The following is a 21444-nucleotide window of genomic DNA, read 5'->3' as shown; positions in this document are numbered from 1 at the left end:
CCACTCTGCCGGACAAATGTGTGTGGAATTCTGAAATTAACCAGGCAACAGTCCAACCTGGGGAGCTGGAGAATGAGGTCTACCACCCCTCCCCCAAAGAAAGAGGGGCTGATGGGGGGCAGTGTTCATCGTTCATGCATTCATTTATTTAACAGCTCGCAAAGAAGTATCAGACCCCGGAACCTGGATGGCAGGGACCCCTGGCCTTTCTGAGCTTCGACCTCTTCAGCTGCAAAATGGGGAAAAATACTTTCTGTTCCAGTCCTGGGCTGTGAGCCCTGAGGATGAGTAAATATGAATAACAGTGGCTGGACTGCTGTGGTTTTGATAGATGGGGGTGGGGGGGGTATTAATAATGGCAGGAGGAGCAGGAATGGCTATGACTTGACAATTCCCTTGGGATGATCAGCAGCAGAGGCTGCAGGAGGGAATTCCCTGGTGGTCCAGTGGTTAGGACTCTGCGCTTTTACTGCCGAGGTCCCGGGTTCAATCCCTGGTCGGGGAAATAAGATCCCACAAGCCGCGTGGCAAAAAAAAAAAAGGCATTGCAGGCAAGGGAAGCAGCTTTTCAGGGGTGTGAGATCCTCCAGGTCCCACTGCACGTTACAACCACCCCTTGAAGTAAGGAGGTCCCCAATTACAGTCTATGCAATTTGTCCAATGTTATTAGCTAGTGAGGGTGGGCTGGAACCTGAGTCACCTCACTGCCATGCACCCAGACCAAGACACAGGACTCCTTCCAGGCCATCCCTGCAATGAAGCCTTTGGCCAGAAGACCCTGAGGCCACTACTCTGGCTCTGTTTCCATGTGGCTGCCCTTCGGAGCCAGAGGGATCTTCCTAAGACACAGGAATGACCATACCATAATCACTCTCAGCGTTATTCTCAAGCTGGGCTATGGAAACACCTGGGTAACCACACCCATCTTCCAGGGCATCTGTGGCACACCATAGTTAGTGCTTAAAATCATTTTTTGGTAGGAAAACCAACACAGATATTCTTGGACTCAAACGCAAGGCTTGCACAAACATTTAATATAGAGACATGTTTTTAAATTCCTTTCAAGTTCTGAGTGAACCACTTTGCCTACCTGCCCCCCGCCCCCCATGCCTCCATGGTACCCCTGGATTGTTCACCTGGGTTCCAATGAGCGAGTTTGAGAAGCCCGTTTGTGCAGGAAAACGCATCTTCCTGGTCCAGCATCCAAGGCCATTTGTCCACCTTTTTCTGCCTTTCCCTGTCACCACTCCCTCTCTCCCTTGCTTACCAGCAACTTCCAGAACAGTCTGTTCTGTTTCACACCTCTGTGCCGTTGCCCAGGTTGTTGCATCTGCCTAGAATACTCTGGCCCCTCTGCCTTCTAGTCCTCTTGACGGCCTCTGTCAACTCAGCTCAAGGCGAATCTCTGTCCCCGCTGCTTCCTACCCCCAAGTCCGCTCGGAGGGATCCTCTGGGCAGGAGGGCACTCTCTGGGTCAGGATTTACCGGAGGGCCTCAAATGCAGGAAACTGGCACCCCGGGTGCCCAGAGCCTCTCTAGGCACTTAGTAGGGCCACATGGTTTAGATGTCTCAAATGTGGACCCTCGAAGGCCCCACCTACCCACTCCTCCCTGGAAGACATCCAACGTTGTTTTCTGTGTAGTCTGCAGGGGGCAGTGTGGGCCCAGGCTGGCCCCAGGATCCCCAGCTGCTCTTTCCACTGGGTCTAGACTCTCCCAGCCAGAAAACCGCTCCCCAGGAGGAGTTAACAAGCTGAATCCCAAAGGAGGAGTTACAGGCAGGCTCCATCCTCCTTGCCTCAACATCTCTTTGGCATCGTCACCCTCACGCTTCTCCCACTTAGTAAGCCAGTCACCCTCACCCCTAACACCCAGATCCAGTTGCTTCCAGACTTCATCCTCCCTCTTTTCCACCAGCTCTCAGCAGCACCCTGCAGCCCAGTCTGTGCCCAGGGTCCCTCGGCAGCCAAAGATCCTCTTTTAAGAGTTTGGGGGCCCTCAGTGCTCATAGCTCTAAAATTCTAACCCCTAACAGCCCCATCCCATCCACTGGGCTCCACCTCCTTGCTCACCCCAAAGTGATGACATTGCTGTTACCTTGGTAACAGATGCTTTGTGGGTGGGTATGGGGAATGGACCAGGGAAAGAAAGGGGTGGCTTCAGGACACTATCAGAAGCATGGGAGATGGTGGTGGGCAAACTGGCATAGGGCCTGGGGAGGGGCAGCCAGGGGCTGTGACCCCCACCACAGGCTGCTGTCAGCCCTATGTCCCCAGCCTCAAGGGGAAAAGAAACAGAATAGAAGGGGATATCTTTGTGGAAAGAGAGGTTTTCTTACTGAGAGAAAGGGAAACATCCCCCAAACCATCATCCCCCTCCCATGGAAACAGTTCTCCTGGACAGCCTCGACTTGGCGGGGGAGGGAGAGGGGTGCACACACTGGAGCCCATGTTGTTCCCCTCCAGGGAGCCTGGGGCACAGAGAGAGGGAACAGCTCACCCAGGGCGTGTTAGGGACAGCGCCACAGGCAGTGGGAAGGCGGCTCTATGCCAGTGTCCCAAGCTCCAAGGGTTTGTTGGCAGCAGGGGGTGGAGGGGCCCTTCTCCAGCCTCTGGGGACCCTGGCTGTCGCAGATGCCACAGCCGGGAAGTATGTCAGGCACTTGCATAGAGCCTTCTATATTTCTGCAAAATCATAATTACCGATGCCTGCCATGGGCCTTAGCTCATTAGAACGGTATCTGCCTCTGAGGCCCTGGGGTGGGCTGGCAGAGGGACGTAGGGGAGACTGGGCAAGGCCAGACCTCGCACTGTGTTCTCGGCATCCCAGCCCCACTGAAGCTGGGTCCTCTTCCTCTCCCCAGCTGGGAGATGAGAACCCAGACTTGGCCTCAACCATGATGAGCCCCCCTACCCTAGGAGCCAGCTTGGGCTGTCTTGGTAACCATGGGCGCAGAGGCCACAGCAGGGAAGGGCTTGAACTGAAGGTGTTTGTGGAGAAAATAGGTCAGTCCGTTATGGCAGAGGCAATCCCTCACATTAGAGAATCTAAACACCTTAGTGGAGGGGCCCTGGGTCATTTAGGCCACTGGTTCTTAATCTTTCGGGGATCTAAGATTCTCTGAGGAGCAGATGATAGCTCTGGACTCTCCCTCAGAAAACGCTTATCCTCCAAAATTTTATACAGCTTCAAGCGGTTCACGAACTCCCTGCAACTTACCTACAAGCCCAAGGTTAAGGATCCTTAAAAAAATTTTTTTTAAATATTTATTTATTTATATACTTATTTTGGCTGCGCCGGGTCTTAGTTGCGGAACGAGGGATCTTCGCTGCAGCACGCAGGCTCTTAGTTGCTGCATGCATGCGGGATCTAGTTCCCCATCCGGAGATCGAACCCGGGCCCCCTGCATTGGGAGTGCAGAGTCTTATCTACTGGACCACCAGGGAAGTCCTAAGAATCCTTAATATTTTAAAAAAATAAAATAATAATAATAACTATTTATCATGCACTTACTCTGTCCAGCTCTTTACATATGTTAACTCATTTAATCCTCAAAAGAACACTAAGAGATATACAATTATTGCCCCCATTTAATCCAACTCCATTTCAAACTAATCTAGTCCAGTTCTGCCAATCAGAAGAGAAGGAAACCAAGACCCTCCAGAGATGATAGCTCTCTGCCCAAGGTCACGAGCAGGAAAAAAGGGTAGACCAGGATGAAGACCAGGTGCTCTTAATGTGCTGGACATTGTGCCATATGCAGATTTGAAGCCATCTGTCCATGCCTCCACCCATCCCTCTGTCCCCAGGCTCCCGAGAGCCCAGAGCCCATGCTCATTCACTCAGCTCTCCCAGTAAGAGGCCCCCTGGTAGTTCTATTATGACTTCTGGTCTGAGAGAGCTTCTGAGAGTACGGCTGCCACTCCTCCTCCTGGACCACCTTGCCGCTTGCTCTGACAACCCCTCCTTTCTGCCCTCCAAATCTAAGATGGACAGTGTTCCTCCTCAAGAAGCTAGCCCAGTTGCTCCTGCCCCATCTCCGAGCCACTGCAGTGGGAATTGTTGGCACTGAGACAGTGACTCAGACTTAGATCATTAAAGACTGCTCTGCAACAGGAAGGCCACAGGCCAGAAAGGACATCCAGAGGTCATGGGATCCAGTCCCCTACCTCCTCCACAGCTGCCCCACCTCAGATTTCTAACGCCCAAGACCAGATGGGCCCCAGGGCCCACCGAACTTCCCTGCCTTTCCCCACTGATTCCCCTGGGAGTTCTTTCCCACGTCTAGTCAGAGTCTCCTGGGTCAGTTCTCCATGAAATAACAGGCTCCAAACAGCCGAGGAAAGTGAGGGAAGGAAGCTGTTCCTTCTCTCTGCCTCAGAAAAAGACCTAGGAAGAGACAAATCTCCCAGAGAAAGGAGAGAAAGAAGAAAATGAACTTTCTGTGCCTGTCTTCTCTGGGCTAAGTGTGTACTACACTGTCTCATTCATTCTCCCAGGAGTGAGGTAGGCACAATCTCCATTCTGCTGATGAAGAAATCAAGGCTTTAAAAGTTACCTACCAAGGTCAAGTGAATTAGTGACTACACAGGTTACTGGACTTGAAGGAACCCAGAGCCTCTTCTCTTTGGAGGGGAACAGGGGTAACCTCACCCCAGGAGCCTCACAAACACAGACGAAGCCCCTGTTTGCTCCAGCCCAGGACAGGTAGAGATAGAGGGCTGATGACCCCATCTCAGGGTGTTCCAAGCATTTCTAAGTCTGAGGTTGCCTAGGAGGGGTCATTGGGCTGACCTGTGCTGGGCAGGAGGGAGGAGGGTGGCCCTCAGAGGGGAGCAGTTGGTAATGAATGGGCCTTTGGGGAAACTGGTCTGAGGGCTGAGGCCAGGTTCTATTCAAACTCCTTTCAGGAAAGCTAGCACTCAGTGTGTGGATCTGGAGGGGGAGGAGACTAAGCCCCCACTACCACAAACCCTCCCATCCGCCCTTGTCCTAATTCTGCCAGTGGCAAATAAATCTCTATTCCTGGACGCAGTAACCTGAGCAGTGCTCCACCGGTGAGCTCATCCTCAGAAGGAGATAGATGGCATGAATGGCTATGTGCATGGGGGGGGGGGCGGGGGAGGGAACACTAGGTTCAGCCCCTCCTCCAGGGCTGGCATAAAGGCAGGACCCTCTTGAGTGCCACCCACCCCTCATCTCATCACCCACAGCAGTTGAGGAGGAAGGAGACTTAGACCCAGAAGTCTCTCCACCCACACCCAGGGAAGGATTCTCTCAACCTCCAACCTACTTCCATTTTCTTGGATAGGCCCAGAGATGAAGCTAGACCTTTTGATCAGGGCCAGAAGGGGGCAGGAGGAGAGGGAGGGAAGTTCGGGGAACTAGCAGGTAAGGTGACATGCATTAGCTTCACTTAGCCTTCAGGCCAAGTGGACAGAGGACACATTGGAGGGTAAGAAACCTCTTCCCCCTCACCTCTCCCTACCCACATCTAACTCCATTTGTGGTAGGATCTTTAGGAGGGGGCATGTCTTGGAGAGGGTTGGGGGACTCAAGTGTGGGGACTGAGGCCTCATTCTCTGCTGAAGTCCAGACGACAAGACTGGAAAGCAATATACGTTGTCCTGCTTTCCAGACAGGGCTGGCCTTTGACACATGATGTTCATTTGTCCATTCTCTGCTGAGGAACCCCTACATAGTCCGAGGAGAGACACATTTGGGGACAGTGTCTCCAGGGCAGAGAGACATCCAGTTAATTGGGCGGAAAGTGTCCCCATATCTTCACGTCGCTATCAGGAAGTCCTACCTTTAACTCACTTTCAGCTATCTTTCTGCAGATCCAACCTATTTCTATTCCCCCCAACCCTTCCAGACTTGAATATGATCTCCTGAGGCTTCCTTCAACCTTGTCACGCCCCCAATTCCGGGTTTTTCAGGTAAAACTGCTCCCTCCACTTCTTTACCCTCCAAGCCCCTCCCCATCTTGTCAAGCCCCCCCCCAGGCTCCGCCCAGCTCGCCCTCCTGGCCACCGCGGCAGCCAATAGCTGAGAACCTGATTTGCATAGCGGCGCTGGGGAGCTGCGGAGGGAAAGGGGAGGGACCAGGCGACCTCCTAAATCAAAGTTGGGAGGCGAGGACTGGGCGGAGGGGGTGCCCGGCTGGGGCCGGCGGGGGGAGGGGAAGGGGAAGGGGAAGGGGAGGGGGTGGGGGGCGGGCGCAGAGGACGGCGAAAGCCTGCCGGACACTGACAGCCTCCATCGCTCCTCCCTCGGCTCATCCCCGAGTTGCCCCACTTACCTCCTCCCCTCGCTCGGAGCAGCATCCTTGGTCCTCACTCCTGGGGTCGTCCTGCTCCCGCGGCTCCGTGTAATTACCTCCTATCACCCACCAACCCGGGAAACTTTCTCCGCCCGCACCCGGGAGTGGGGGGGTTGCTTTGCCCTGGGCGGGTTTCTCCTGGGTTCGTTGGGGGGCAGTCTCTAGAGAAGGGCTTCAGGGTCCCAGAGAGACGCCTGCCGCCCTCAGCCTGCCTCCAGCCGGGCGGCCGTTCGGGTCCTCGGCACCCTCTCTTCCCCTCTCGCCTAACCATGACCGAAATGAGCGAGAAGGAGAACGAACCGGATGACGCGGCCACCCACAGCCCCCCGGGACCGTCTCTGCCCTCCAGGAAACCAAGGTAACTCGGGGAGGCGCGAGGCCTGGACCCCTGCCCAGTGCGCCCCCAGCCCGGCGCCCTCCTTCCGATGCGGTTGCCACTGTGGCCTCGGGTGCCCTGGGGTCGCAGTAGCGGGACCTGTGTGGTCCCTAACGCTCCGCGCGGACGACCCAGTGGGCAGTGGGTTCGTGACGAGGGGCACAAGAGCCCCCATCACACATAGCACGACACGCTCTTGCGCGCGTGATGAGCGGACGCTCCACCGCGACCCTCCAGGGAGGTTGTATGTAACTCGGGCTTTGTTGGAGGGAGTCGGCGCGGCGAAGGCGGAGGCAGTGTGTAGCGATGTGTAGCGGTGTGGGCTGGTATACTCGCCCGCGTGTGCGTGCGAGAGCGCACCCTCCCGTGTCCGCCAGGGTCTGTCTGTCCCTCTCTCTTTGCCTGTATCTCTCTGAAATGTCTCTACAACTCTGTTTGTCTCTGTCTTGGTATCTCTCTGTGTGCGTCTCTCTCGGGTCCTCTCGGCGTCTCTGTGTGTTTATTTCTGAGTCTCTCTAGATGTCTCTCTCTGACCCGCCGCAGTTCTGCACTCCCCCCCCTCCCAACCGGGTTAGGCTCGGGGACGTGAGGCCGCGGCCCGGGGCTGCGCAGCTTCTGAGTTCGCGCTGGGGGCTGCTGCGGCGCGGGCCATCACTGGCGGGGACCCGGGGACTGTTGTTGCGGCTCCGGATGAGAAAGACAGGCAGCCCACGCCAGCGGGCCGTGGGCCGGGGAGGGGGGCAGGGAGCTGGTAGAAGCAAAAAGGGAAGTCATCATAATTAATGAATGTCATAATTACCCCTAATTATGTATGATTGCTACTCCTGCGGGAGTCACAATGAATAAATTATTCCCCAGTGAAGTCAGGCGGAGCCCAGACTCCTGGCGCTGAAGGCGGTGGGGTGGGGGAGAACACTGCTCACATTCACCGCCCCCCCCCCCCACACGCCTCTACTCTGCCTGCTCCCTCCCCAAGTTCTAGGTGCTGACCCGCAAGAAGTTCTGCGGAAGCGACCTGAGCAGGGGACCTGGGGATGGGGAGAGAAGAAGGGGCAGTGCTCTCTCTGCCCCGCCCCCCCTCCCCCCCCCCCCAGATTTCAGGCCAAGACTACTCTGTCGCTTTCCACCCTGGTAAATTGTTCCCACCCAGCTTCTGTTACCCAGATGAGGAGGGGGGCAGCCAGGACCAGAAATGGGTGGGGTCTTTGGCTCCCCCTGGTATCACTAGCTCATCTATAGCTCTTTCCAATGCCCATCTTCCTCCTAATTCTGTCTTGACCGCCCCCCAGGATATGAGGTTAATTCAAGGTCAAGGTCATCAAGGGAGTGATCAAGGGAAGATGAGTAGGACCAGAGTGGATGGTGTCAGGCTGAGGCACCCCAGGTAGGCTCCCCATCCCTAAACCAAAGGGACCCGGTGGGTCTCCACAGCCAAGTCTTCAGATTCACACTTGACCTTCTCCTGCTCCCTTCTGAGAACTAGATCTTGGGCTCTCAGCCCACAGAGTTACCTCCCCCTCAGAGAGCCAAGTCTACTGGGAAAGGAATGAGGTGTTGGGGGGCAGAATATTGCTTGGAATATTTGTGACAGCTCCTTTCAAGCAGAAGATCCCCATCCTGAGTGAACTGAGCCCCATCCTGAGTTCCAGTGCCCCTGAGCTTCACAGCTGCCTTCTAGTCACCCTGGACAGACACATATAAACCCCTTGCTTGCTTCCCAGGGGATTGAGGGCCTCCCAGGTCCTGCCCTGATTCCCACACCACGGCCTGGCCACTCAGCCCCCTCCTTGAGAGTTCTCCGAGAGCAGGCAGGAGGGCTGGGCAGTGCTGCCTCAGCAGTCAGCAGGCTGCAGGCTCAGCTGTGTGGGGAGGGGTGGTCAGGGCCTGGCAGGTCTGTACCTCCTTCCTCCCAGCCCGAGGACTGTCCCATGCCATCACCTCTGGGTCTGAGCCATGGAGATCTGTGGAGCAGGGAAGGAAGGGGAGTGTACACCTGACCTGGTCCCTCTGTGCCAGGCCAGTTGGAGCCCTGCCCCTTTGCCGCCCTCCCCTGTACCTCATTTATGAAGGACTCAGTAATAACAACACAGGCTGGATTGCAGGTCTGGGGGAAGGTACTCAGGAGGGCAGGAGTGGGCAGAGAGAGAATTCAGAACACTTGCCAGCCTCCTTCCATCCCCCCACCTCAACTTGTCCCAAAGTAGCTTCTGTCTTCAGACTGTAGAGGTGGAGGAGAAAGAAGGGAGAGGGTCAGTGCTCAATTTGAGGCAGGTACAACAGAGGTGGCTGGTGTACTTGTCTTCATTAGGCAGTGAAGTCAACATTCCAGACCTATTCGTCAGTGTTTGGGGCCCCCTGGGGATTTCTTGCCAGCCCAAGTCCAGCCTCCCGCTCACCCTAAAGTCGGGTATCACTCCGGCACCCAAGCTACTCAGCCACCCTCCTAGTGTCAGCGTCGCCCTCTCTGGGTCCCCATCCCATCCTACTACATAGGGCCTGCCATCACCCCCTTTGGTGCCATCTTTGGAAAGACCCTGCCATGCCAGCTCTACCATCTGAGTCAGCTTGTGTCACATCTGCCACCACCCTCTGCCAGCTGCCTAGTGCCATTTCAGGAGCTGGCAGGAACTGAGGAAGGAAGGGACTGTCCAGGGTGTGGAGAGGTGGGGAGGAGGCAGGCAGGCCAGGTCCTGCCTCCAGCAGGGGATTCAGAATAACAGGTCTGATGGCCCAGGCTCCAAGCCAGACAAGCTCCTGGTGCTTTGGGAGGGAATGGGGTCCAAGTGGGCCAGTTTGCCAGGATATATGGCGACTTCTTCTCATGCCGGGGAATGGGTCCTGGGACAGTGGGGGCACCAAAAAGATAGAGGGTGGGGAGGTAGAGAAAGGTCTTCTCTGGAAACTAGGAGTCCCAGGAGTGGAAATACCTGGCCAGGCTGAGCCCAAATGAGGTTTGGGTGGCCAAGCCAGATGTCTCTGGTGTGGGCAGGCATTAAGCCATTTGGCAGAGATGCCATCATCTGCCCTCCAGCCACAGCCCTTGACATCTGCCAGCCACCCCAGGTGGCATTCCTTCCCACTTCTCCACCCTCCTGGGATCTGGGGCAGAGTTGGGGCTGCCCTGGTGGTGGGGAACATTCTGTTCCAGAGGCTTTTGGTACCCTGCAGAGGTGGCTCTTGGCACTGAGGCCAGGCGGGGACCAGGAAAGGGCACAGGCTGGAGAGTAGGGAGGCTTGAAATCTCATCCTGTGAGGATTACTTTGGAAATAATGGCCTCAGGAGGGGGGAACATGATTGATGTCTTCAAATATTTGAAGAACTGATGTGTGTAAGCGGGAGTAGCCCTTCCTGGAGCCAAGGGAGGAACAAGCGCCGATAGGCAGGGAGGCAGGTTTCAGCTCTAAATAGGGAAGCACTTTCCAGCGATTGCAGCTGCCCAAAGATGGAATGACTGTCCCAAGAGAGGATGTGCTTGCCGTCACAAGAGGTGACCAACAGAGTCAGACAACAATTCAGAGGGGACATGGCCAGAGCAGTGCGGGGTGGGGACTGCTCTATGTGCCCAGCCTTTCAAGTTCCTTCTAACCCTACATTTCATGACAAGCCCATGGCACAACTGAGGGCCAGAGGTGAGGGCCAGGGCAGGGTGCTCCTGGTCACTTGGGCTCAATAGCCAAAGCCACTGGTTCAAGTCCCGGCTCTGCTACTTAGCAGCTGCGGACTCATGATGAGTGAATGACTTAACCCCCTCAGTTCCTCATCTGAAAAGTGGGCCAATAATTGTCACCACCTCAGTGGATAGTGCCAGGGTTAATGAGATGCTGCATATCAATTCCAGGACTCTGACAACGACAGCCCCTCATTAAGTTCATAAGTTCAGGTTTTTGCTTTGGGGACTTGAGCCTGTATTGCTGAGAGAGCATCTAACCCTGACTTGGAGGTAGGGAAACTGAAGCTTAGAGAGAGAGGAAGTGAAGTGACTTGCCTTCAGGCAGCAGATTGCGTTCTGCCCCCACCCCCCCAGCACATCCTCCCAGAGACCTACTGTGCTCTGTGCCCATGGCCCCTGCACAGAGCAGTGGGTGGTTCACCCGCCCCTCTGGGCCTGTCAGAGCCCCCAGAGCCACATAGAACATATTCGTGTTCTAATTAATTGTCCCTCTGGGATTCGACCTCTGCCCCAATGCCCAGGCAGCTGGGGCCTGGGGCCTTGCTTCTCAGAGACACACAAAGAAGCCCACAGTGCTGGCCAGGAAGCTGGATTTGGAAGGAGCTGAGCAACTCAGCATGCCAGTTCCCCTAGGGCTCTGGCCTTTCAGCTGGCATACCGGGGCCCGCCTTTTGCCCAAACATTTCCCCCTCTGCTTCCCCCTCTGTCATGTGGCCTGCTGGCCTCCCTAGGGCTAGAGGGGCCACCACTTCCATTCCCTTGGCATGGTTGCCAAGCTGGCATCCATGGCACACAGGCTGCCTGGTGTCCCAGCTGGGAACCCTGGCCGAGTCTCTCTGCCTAGAGCCAGGCCTCTGCCCCCCACCTCCACCCTTTTCTTTTTTTAACTGGTAGAAAGGAATGGGAGGAGTAAGGGCTTTCAACAGGAGGGGAGTAGGGCAAGGGTCTGGGTAGAGAGGTCCAGATCTCACTCTGGGTAGAATAAGGGTGTGTTTGGGTGAGCGATGGAAATAACTCTGGCCTCACCGTAGAATCCACCCTGCACTCCAGAACACATGCTCCGTTTAGGATTCCAGCCACTTGCTCATCATTTATTCCACAAACATTGACGGAGCACCTACTATGTGCTGAGGCCCATTATGGGGATTTCAAGCAACTTTCCCTGCCCTCCAGGGGCTCACAGCCTCCCGAAGGAGTGAGAAGTAAATGACAACATAAACCTGATGGGAGCTATCATGGAAGCCCATCCAGATGCAGCCAACCAGAGGAGGGAGTGGGCCCACTGAAAGGAATTCCTGCAGAAGAAGAGACAGCTTCCCAGAGAAGGAAGAATCACAGGAAACCCTGAAGAAGAAAGCGGGAAAAAACTGGATAAGGCAGAGAAGAGGACAAACATGTAAAAAGCTCAGAGGCATAAAACACGGATGAGTTCAAGTCCTCACATTTGGGCTCAGGTGGAAGGAAGGCCTGGGGTGGAAGGGCAGGTTTGGCCAAGTTGCAGTTTCATGGCTGGGACAGGGGCCTTGGCTGGGTCCTGAGGAGCCATGAAAGGTTTTTTGCAGGGTCAGGGATCACCTCCCTGACAGCTGCATGGAGAACAGGTGGGGATGGGCAAGGTGGAGGCAAAGAGCTATGGCCCTGAACCCGACAGGGTGCTGGAACCTGAAGCAGGGCAGGGCTCTGGGGGTGCTGAGGTGTTGCAGGGGATGAACTGGAGAGGTGTTTTGGAGGGAGAATCAGCCCTGAGAATGAGGGTCCAGGGTGACCACTCCCCCACTCCCTGTTCAAGGACCAAGGACCTGGTGTGTTTTGGCCCCCAAAGTATTATTTTGTTAAGTCGAGTAAATGGTACACCCATTCAATGAAATTCCTGTGTAGCCATAAAAAAAGAATCGTGAAACTCTTTGTGTATTTGTATGGAATGATTTCCAAGAAAAAAGCAAGGCACGGGAGAGATAGTATACTACCATTTCTGCAAAGAAAAAAGGAAATAAAACCTCTTGAATTTGTTTCTATCCAATTTCACATAAAGTTCTAGATTTCTTAACTGACTTTTTTTTTTCTTTTGGCTGCACACAGCATGCGGATCTTCCTGTGCCCCCTGCAATGGAAGCACAGAGTCTTAACCACTGAACCACCAGGGAGTCCCTCTTAACTGACTTTAAATTTCATAAGTTCATGAAATGGATTAATATTTTTCATTAAAAAATTACTTTTATAAAAAAAAGTCTAGGGGTGGGATAGGAAGGGTGGGAGGGAGATGCAAGTGGGAGGAGATATGGGGATATATGTATATGTATAGCTGATTCACTTTGTTATACAGCAGAAACTAACACACCATTGTAAAGCAATTATACTCCAATAAAGATGTTAAAAAAAAAAAAAGTCTAGGGACTTCCCACGTGGCTCAGTGGTTGAGGTTCCGCGCTCCCAATGCAGGGGGCCCGGTTCGATCCCTTGTCAGGGAACTAGATCCCACATGCATGCCGCAACTAAGAGTTCACACGCTACAACTAAGGAGCCCATGTGCCGCAACTAAGGAGCTGGTGAGCTGCAACTAAGGAAACCGCCTGCCACAACTAAGACCCGATGCAACCAAATAAATAAATAAATATTTAAAAAAAACAAAGTCTAGATTTCTTTTTGAAAATTGAGAAACCTGGCAACGCTGGGCTGCCCCTACAGACTAGCTCAGCCACTCCTAATCAGGTGCCTGTCCAGCCAGAACTCCTCTGCTCGAGGAGGTTCCCTGCCTGGCTCTTGTGGGCACCTGGGATGGTGACCTGCCTTCTGGAACTTGGCAGCCTCTTTCTCAGTACTTCATCTCACCTCTGGCTCTCAGCCTTCAGGCTGCCGCTGGCCAAGGAGAGATCCCGGGGAGCCAGTCCCCTCCAGGCTCACAGCCCCTTTTCCTCTCTCAGCTCCAGAGGTTCAAGCGCTCACTTTCCCTCAAGAACATCCTCCGAAGTAAGAGCATGGAGAACTTCTTCTTTCGCTCGGGGTCTGAGCTCAAATGCCCCACCGAGGTGCTGCTGACGCCCCCGACCCCGCTGCCGCCTCCCTCCCCACCACCAGCATCTGCAGACAGGGGCCTACCCACCCCAGCCCTGTCCCCCTGCCCGACCCCACGCCCCCTGGCACCACTCAAACCAGTGAGGCTGCACAGCTTCCAGGAACATGTCTTCAAGCGAGCCAGCCCCTGTGAGCTGTGCCACCAGTTCATTGTGGGTAGGTGCCTGGGTGGCAACAGAAGGGGTCGGGGTGGGTGTGGGAGGGGGCCCATGGACCTGACTGCCTGATGTTGGGCTCCTGCTAATCCTAACGGTGCCCCTCCCTCTGGGAGGACATAAGCACCCTTGGGGTGGGTGGGGGCCCAGTGTTGCTGTGTTTACTAACAGCTCAGGTTCCACCCTACTGTGTGGAGGTCGGAGGTAAGCCCCAGGCTGGCATGACGATGCCCAGTCCCTTGCTTCCTCATGCCCTAACCTGCCTCCTTTGCTCCTTGCCCTTGGATGTAACCTCTCTTGACCACCCCCTCTTGCCAAACCCACATTCTTCCCAGGAAACTCCAAGCAGGGTTTGCGGTGTAAGACATGCAAAGTCAGCGTCCACCTCTGGTGCTCCGAGGAGATCTCCCACCAGCAATGCCCAGGCAAGACGGTGAGTGGGCACCACACGGAGACGGCTGGCTGATGCTCCCAGGCCTGGCATGTGGGGGAATGAGTGCCCCGCAGGGCTGGTTCCTCATGTGGGGTGGTGCTTGGGCTTGGGGAAGGCCAAACTCTCAAGGGGCTGTGACCTCCCTGTGCCCTCTCTCTGCCCCACCCCCACCCCCCGCCACAGTCCTCCTCCTTCCGCCGCAACTTCAGCTCCCCACTCCTGGTGCATGAGCCGCCACCAGCCTGTGCCATGAGCAAGGAGTCCCCACCCACTGGTGAGTGTCCACTGTTGCCCTTGATCCCACGGTGGTGTGATGAGAGACCCACGCACTCCTCAGATGAGCACCTGAGTCACCCTGGCACTGCCCGTTCTTGGCACTACTACCACTTCCTTCTTTTTTATTTTTTTAGACTTCTTCTTCTTCTTTTTGTTTGTTTGTTTTGGTTTTTTTCCACACTTCCCTTCTTTGGATGCTCCTGTCCTGAATGTAGAGTTCATTCATTCATTCATCCATCCTTCAACAAACACTTTATTGAACACCTACTAAGTGCCAGGCACTGTGCTAGACATGGGAACACAGCCCTGAAGAAGGTGGAGCTCATGGTCTAGTAAGGGAGCTAGACATGAAATAAATAATCACACAAATCATCAATTAACCATCATTTGGTGAATGCCTGAAACAGAAGGATAGGGAATAAAGAGAGGATAAAGTCGGCACCGACCTCATCCACAGAGGCAAAGAAGGCATCCAGGAGACTTGAAGGATAGGGAATTAGTCTGAGGATCTGGGGAAGACCAATGTGGACAGAAGGCAGGCCAGAGGTAGGAAGGGGCAGAGAGTTAAAGAAAGGATAATGAGGCTGGGACTGAGGAAGTCAGAGTAAAAGGGTGAGATGGGACCCTGGGTGCAGGGCCTCGGGGTCCATTTTACGAGTGTTCTTTGGACTTTATTCTTTTTTTTTTTTTTTAATTGAAGTATAGTTGATTTACAATGTTGTGTTAATTTCTGCTGTACAGGAAAGTGATTCAGTTTTATATATATATATTATTTTTCATATTCTTTTCCATTATGGTTTATCACAGGATATTGAATATAGTTCCCTGTGCTCTACAGTAGGACCTTGGTGTTTATCCATTCTGTGTATAAACAGTTTGCACCTGCTAATCCCAAACTCCCAATCCATCCCTCCCCCACCCCGCCTCCCCCTTGGTAACGACAGGTCTTTGGACTTTATTATAAGGTCAATTTTTGTGTTTTTACAAGAGCATTCTGGCTACTGTGTGGGTTGGAGGGGCTGGACTGAAAGCAGGGAGACCAGTTGGGAGGCCATGATGGTTGCCAGGAAAGAGTTTGGTAGCTGGGACCAGGCTGGTAGCAGTGGCGATGGAGAGAAGTGAGCAGATTCTAGAAATGTTTGGGAGGTAGGACGAGGTGATGGAGTGAACACAGGCAGTGAGGTGGGCAAGGGGTCCAGGATGCTCCAGGTTTGTGCCTGGGCACCGTGGGAGGACACGGAGCTCTCACTGCTGTAAGGGAGACCTGGGAGGGGAAGGGGAGGGGAGTGCAGATTTCAGTTTAGGGCTGGCTGAGCAGGACAGCCAGCAGGGCAGCCGGGGCTGAGATGCAGGATTTCGGGGCAGAGCGAGCCTGGCAGCAGGGTGCCCGGCCTTGATGGTGACTCCTCAGTAGGGGCCAGCGGGAAGGTGGACCCCGTCTATGAGACCCTGCGCTATGGAACCTCCTTGGCCCTGATGAACCGCTCCAGCTTCAGCAGCAACTCTGAGTCCCCCACACGGAGCTTGGTATGGGGAGCACCAAAGGGGAGCCTCGGGGGCAGAGGTCTCAGAGGGTGGGGGGTCCAGGGGTTGAGCCCTCCCCTCTCTGTGTCCTTAGAGCGAGCGGGATGAGCTGATTGAGGATGGGGAAGGCAGCATCCGCAGCTCAGAGGAGGGCCCTGGCGACAGCGGTGAGTGGGATTGGGGACGAGGGGCAGGAATGGAGCACAGCGCGGGCCACTGCCTGCTGCCTCACACCCTTGCCCCACCCTGGCATCTCCAGTATTCACAGCCCCGGCCGAGAGCGAAGGGTCAGGACCAGAGGAGAAGAGCCCTGGACAGCAGGTGAGGCTGGGCTGGCAGTGAGCCCCCGGCAGGCCAGGTGGGAAGGGGATGTCCTTCTCCTTGTCACTGATCCCTAGGTGGGTGACAGCGTGCTGAGTGGGAGTATCCCCGCTCCATCATTTATCCTCAGTCTACCGGGATGGGCAATGCCAGGGTGAGCAGGCCCGGGAGGCAGGGGTGTTACCACTCCCACCACTGACCCAATGCCTACTGCGCCCACTCCTATTCCCCCAAGGGTGGGCAGTTCTAGGGCGCAGCAGGCAGAAGAGAATCCCTCTTCTCCATCCCTGGCCCAGTCCCTTCAGGGGTGTGTAAGCACAGCAGATAGGATAGTCTTCACCTCCCCTGTCATTGACCCAGGAGCACTGTGCCCCATCTCCTAGCCCCCAGGGTAGGCAAGGTCAGGGCAAGGGGAGAGTGGGTGGAAAAAGAAAGGTGTCCCCCTCCCATCAATGACCCAGAGCTTTTCCACAGGCCCCCAGGCCCCTTCTACGGAAGGATGTGGGGCCCATGTACTCCTACGTCGCGCTCTACAAGTTTCTGCCCCAGGAAAACAACGACCTGGCTTTGCAGTAAGTCCTCCATCGTCCCAGTCCCCGCCCCGGGCACCTGCCTGGCCCCAACCTCAGGGCTCTTTGCTCCCAGACCTTGGAACATGAGTGTGAGGGAGACCTTCAGGAACCTTCTCCTGGCACACTTGAGGCTACTGAGCCCAAAGAGGAGATGGAGGTGCCAGAGTCCAAGAGGGATTGGTGCTAATGTCACGTTTCCTGCCCCCTGCCCGGCCTCTGTCCTGGAGAGTGTCTGCCATACCTGTAGTCACGCAGCATCCTCCGAGGGCATCGAGAACTCTCCCCCAGCTGAGGGGGGCATGCAGGGGATCTGGGGGCCTAGGACCGTTGGGATGCAGAGTGGGAGGGCCCCTCCTGCCCCATGTGCTACCCCCGCTCTCTCATCCCAGACCTGGAGACCGGATCATGCTGGTGGATGACTCTAACGAGGACTGGTGGAAGGTGACTTGGCCGGGTGGGGAGCGGGGGGTGGGGGGCGGTAGGTACGTCACTAACCCGCACCCTCAGAGAGCACTGCCCCAGAGACCTGCTCTCCTTCTGCCACCGGCCCTAGCCAGGCCTAGGCCCACCCTCAGGTCTTACTCTCACTTTGCCCCTCCCTGCCCCAGCCTTGCCCCTCTGCCCACCTTGTGCCCTTTCCAGCCCAGAAACCACCCGACTAGGGGCTCAAATACAGACAACCCAAATCCGGAGGATGACAGCATTGGCTCTGAGTGGGCATTAGGTCTAGAGAAAGCAGTGGGGGTCGAGGTGGTGGCACGAGTGCTTATTGCCAGCCTCATCCCCAGGGCAAGATCGGCGACCGGGTTGGCTTCTTCCCAGCCAATTTTGTGCAGCGGGTGAGGCCAGGCGAGAACGTTTGGCGCTGCTGCCAACCCTTCTCCGGGAACAAGGAACAGGGCTACATGAGCCTCAAGGAGAGCCAGGTGAGGGCCTGGGCCCTGCATGGCTGGAGAGGTGGGCATGGGAGAGAGGCGGCAGGGGTGTGGGCGAGGGCCCTGGAGGAGGACACTTGCAGCTTGGCAGCAGGAGGGAAGGCAGGCTAGAAGCAGTGGGGCTGGGAAGTTCCCTGGTGGCCTAGTGATTAGGATTCTGGGCTTTCACTACCGTGGCCGGGTTCAATCCCTAGTCCGGGAACTGAAATTCCCGTTAAAAAAAAAAAAAAAAAAAAAGCAGCAGTGGGACTGCAGGGCTCTCCCGTCCTCCCCTCTGGGAATTGGGGCTGGCAGCTAACACAGGCAGAGGGCTGAGTTATGTTAGAGACAGTCGGGGGAGGAGCACTGGATTAGGAGTCTAGAGGCTTGGGTTTGAATGCTGGCTCTGCCTTTGGGTTCTTGTTAACCATGGGCAAGTCCTTTTCCCCCTGTTACCTCCTCTGTGAAATGGTAGTGTGTCAGGGGCATGAGACCAGCTCATCTCAAAGGTCAGACCCGAAGTGATGTTCTGTGTCTGCTGACTGCCTATTCTTGCACCCTGTACTCTCATGGGATCTGCTCCCATCACCCGGGCTCCAACCACATCTGATGCTGGTCCCGTCATCCCCTGGGATGGACCGCCTGGGAGCCATCAGCAGGACTTGGGGCCAGGGATGCAGGCAGTGCCAAGCCTCAGCTTCATGTCTCTCCGCTCAGATCTGTGTGGGCGTGGGCAGGAGCAAGGATGCTGATGGCTTCATCCGCGTCAGCAGCGGCAAGAAGCGGGGTCTGGTGCCAGCCAACGTCCTGACCGAGATCTGAGAAGAGCCAAGAGAACCCAGAAGCCACCCCTGCCTGTGCCCGGCCCTTGCTTCTGGCCCCAGGAGGGGAGCAGGCATCTGCCCACAATCTCTCTCCCTCTGCCCTTCTCCTAGGGGCCAGTCACCATGGCTTGGGGTGACTGCACTGAGGAGGGTTTTATTTCATGGGTCCTGGGGTGCCCTGAGGAGGCTGCCCTGAGACTTGGAGGTGGGGAGGAGGAGAAAGTGGGAGGGGATGGGAAAGCTCCAGGTGGGTCCCCCTGGTGCCCAGGCGCTCCCAAAGCCAGTTGCCATGCTGAGTCCAGCCCTGAGAGGAAGTTCCTGGGGAACTTCCCTGCTGCCTCTTCCAGAGACCTTCCCCTGCCCACAGCATCTTTGCCTGCCTGACAGCGCCCCTCTCCTCACAGAGCCTCTGCTTGGGTCTTTGTGTGTGTGCCCCTGCAGCTGCCCCTTTGGAAGTGGGGCCTTGGGAAGGTGCCTTCCCGGGTCCCTTAGCCCCAGCTCTGGGTAGGGAGGGAATTCAGGGCTGCAGGAGGATCCTGGTCTCACCACCTCTGTCACTCCATCAATTCTCAGGAAAGTTCTGCGGTTATCTCTCCCATTACTTGAAACCTGGGTGGACAGAGGAGGGGAGGGCTGAGGTCTGGGGAAGTTGTGGTAAATCAGAGACTGTCCCCTCGAGTAGCACAGTCACCGCAGGGCAGCCTCATCCCACCCTTGTGCACCGGGAAAGGGCACCCAAGAGCGGCCTGGACACAGAAACCCGATCAAGAACAAAAGACTGGCCCACGCCTGCTCAGAATAACCCCCAGTTCAGTGTCAGGACTCTAAAAGCTCAGTTCCTGCCCCAGGCCTCTCCAGGCCCACCCCAGGAGCCCAACCTTCAGGGCTGACCCCGCAGTGACCCTCCCTCACCCCCTCTCTCCAGGCTCTGCAGGGGACAGGGCTGCCGTTGCAGGGGTCCCTTTTCTGGTTGCATCTGCTCCCTTGTCCAGGACACAGAGCCCTGGGAGGAAGAGGGAGTGGGAGACAGACAAAGGATTCTGTTTGAGCACCAGGAGGGGAAGGGGGTAGGCATCCTGGGGGTGGGGTGGGGACACGCAAAGAGGACCCCTCCCTTGCAGGTTGCTTTTCTCTGGTGCCAACTCCCCTCTCCCCCCAAGCTCAGAGCCTCCTCTTGTGCCCTTGATCGTGCCAGCCAATGCCACCCCCCATCCTAGGCACAGTCACACCCTCCCATGCAGTGGGAGGGACACATCCTCCTACCCACTGGCCCCTGCCCCACCTCTCCCTCGCAGAGCGGGGGTACTCAAGCCACACTGCCCTGTTTGCTGCCATGAGGGCCCCCCCCCCTCCAGCAATGTCCCAGGGGCGGGCCCAATGCCCACTGTACATGAGGCTGCATGAGGCGTCTGCTGGGGCATTGCTGAGCCCCCAGACTCCTAATTAAATGTTCTTGTCCCAACCTGTCTGCTCTATCTGCTTGGGCTAGAGGAAGGGAAGGGGGAAGGGGTCGGGGGGGGGGGGCGGTGGTGGAGGTACGAAAAGGGGACTGCCTGAAGGTCGGAGAATGTGTTCATCTCCGAGAGGAGGGGTGTGGGGACTGAGCTGGCCCTGACAGTGAGGGTCCCCAAGCCTCCTCACTCCCTTCCACCCAAGCAGCCTGAGCCAGGCGGGATCTGAGGAAGTGGGGCAGGAGGTTTGGGGGACGCCGGAGAGAGAGAGAGGGTGGGACTGCGGCCACTTTCTGGTTCGAGGCGCTCCTGCCTCGCGCAGGGGGCGGGCACACACCTCTGCGTCTGGACCGTTCCTGCCCAGTCAGAGATGCCCTCGGAGACCAGCCGTACCCAGGGTCGGAGGCAGGGGGGCTCAATACCCGCCCGGGATCAGCCTTGCCCCCGCAGCCCCCTAAACCCGAGGCAGATACGTTGGCGGCGAGGACAGCAGCGGACGGTGGGGCCCTGAGATGACTCATCGGGAGCCTGGCGCCAGGGGGCCGCGGTGGCGCCCCGCCCGCAGCGGTGCCCGCCGCCCACCTGCTCCGGCTGAGCCGCCTCTTTCCCGTCCGCACGCCCGGCCGCGTCATCGCCCAGGCGAGCACGTCCTGTGCTATTTATAGGCAGAGGGGAGCGCCGAGAGAGGGAGAGGCGGGCTGCGGCGGTGCCAGGGCAACGCCGTGCTGCCAGAATGCGGGGGGGGGGGGGCCTGCTCCCCCGGATAGTCACCCATCCGGCTCTGCCTTCCAGCCCCCCCAAATCAAGGTAGGCCCCGTGGAGCCAGACCCTGGGTCCCCAACCGCTTTCTTTGGGCTGCTTCAGGGATGACTCTAGAGCTTGGGGGTGGTAGGGGGAGCAGGAGAAGGAGGTTGACCCACCTTCCTAGGACCCCTGATGATGGGACTGGATAAAGGGGTCACAAACCCAGTCCAGAGTCTTAAAAAGAGGGGAACTCACGCAAACAGGCACCTACTGTGCCGGGGAAACTATGCCAGGAACTTAATTTTATTTTATCCTCTAAGGACCCAGTGAGGAAAGTGGTGGTGTCCCCTTTTCACAGATGATGAAACTGAGGCCCAGAGATATTAGGTGGCTTGCCCATGGTCATACAAATTAACCAGCCCAACCTTTCCCCTTTTATACTTGGAGCAACTGAGGCCCAGAGCAGACTAGAAACTTGCCCAAGGTCACCCAGCAAATTAACGGTCAAGCTGGTCTCAGAAATTCTCTCTCTGGCCTCTCAGTTCAGCTCTTCCCCCACCTGACCCTGGGTCCCTCAGTGGCTTAAACCAGCACGATGGAAACAAAGACACCTTGAAATGCTGGGCTGGAGGCTCCAGGGATCAAGACCCCACTCCACTGGAGAGGGTCAGAGCCTTTCAGCCAAACCTTCTGCACCCCCACTTGTGTCTGCACTGGCCAGCAGCTGGCCTGGACCCCTGCCTCCTCCCCAGCTCATCTGCTGTGCTGCTGAGCACAGCAGCTTCTTCC

At 56.4% G+C, this 21444-nt stretch overlaps 1 protein-coding gene and 1 non-coding gene across 2 annotated transcripts; both read left to right on the top strand.

Annotated features, from left to right (window-relative positions):
* Positions 1-432: 432 nt before the first annotated feature.
* TRNAK-UUU lies at positions 433-505 on the top strand. The gene has a single exon. It is a non-coding gene; the product is annotated as a tRNA-Lys (tRNA).
* Positions 506-6224: 5719 nt separating this feature from the next.
* On the top strand, positions 6225-19509 carry STAC2 (SH3 and cysteine rich domain 2). Its single transcript, XM_036835408.1, is given in 12 exon segments — positions 6225-6640; positions 6643-6680; positions 13291-13597; positions 13932-14029; positions 14213-14303; positions 15720-15832; positions 15924-15996; positions 16089-16150; positions 16625-16722; positions 17112-17163; positions 17511-17648; positions 18354-19509. Coding segments are annotated over 12 exon segments (1224 nt in total). The 5' UTR covers positions 6225-6591; the 3' UTR covers positions 18459-19509.
* The last annotated feature ends 1935 nt before the right edge of the window (positions 19510-21444 follow it).

This window comes from Balaenoptera musculus, chromosome 20 (assembly GCF_009873245.2).
Source record: "Balaenoptera musculus isolate JJ_BM4_2016_0621 chromosome 20, mBalMus1.pri.v3, whole genome shotgun sequence".
Classification (NCBI taxonomy): Eukaryota; Metazoa; Chordata; class Mammalia; order Artiodactyla; family Balaenopteridae; genus Balaenoptera; species Balaenoptera musculus.
This window is presented reverse-complemented; position numbering and strand designations above follow the sequence as displayed.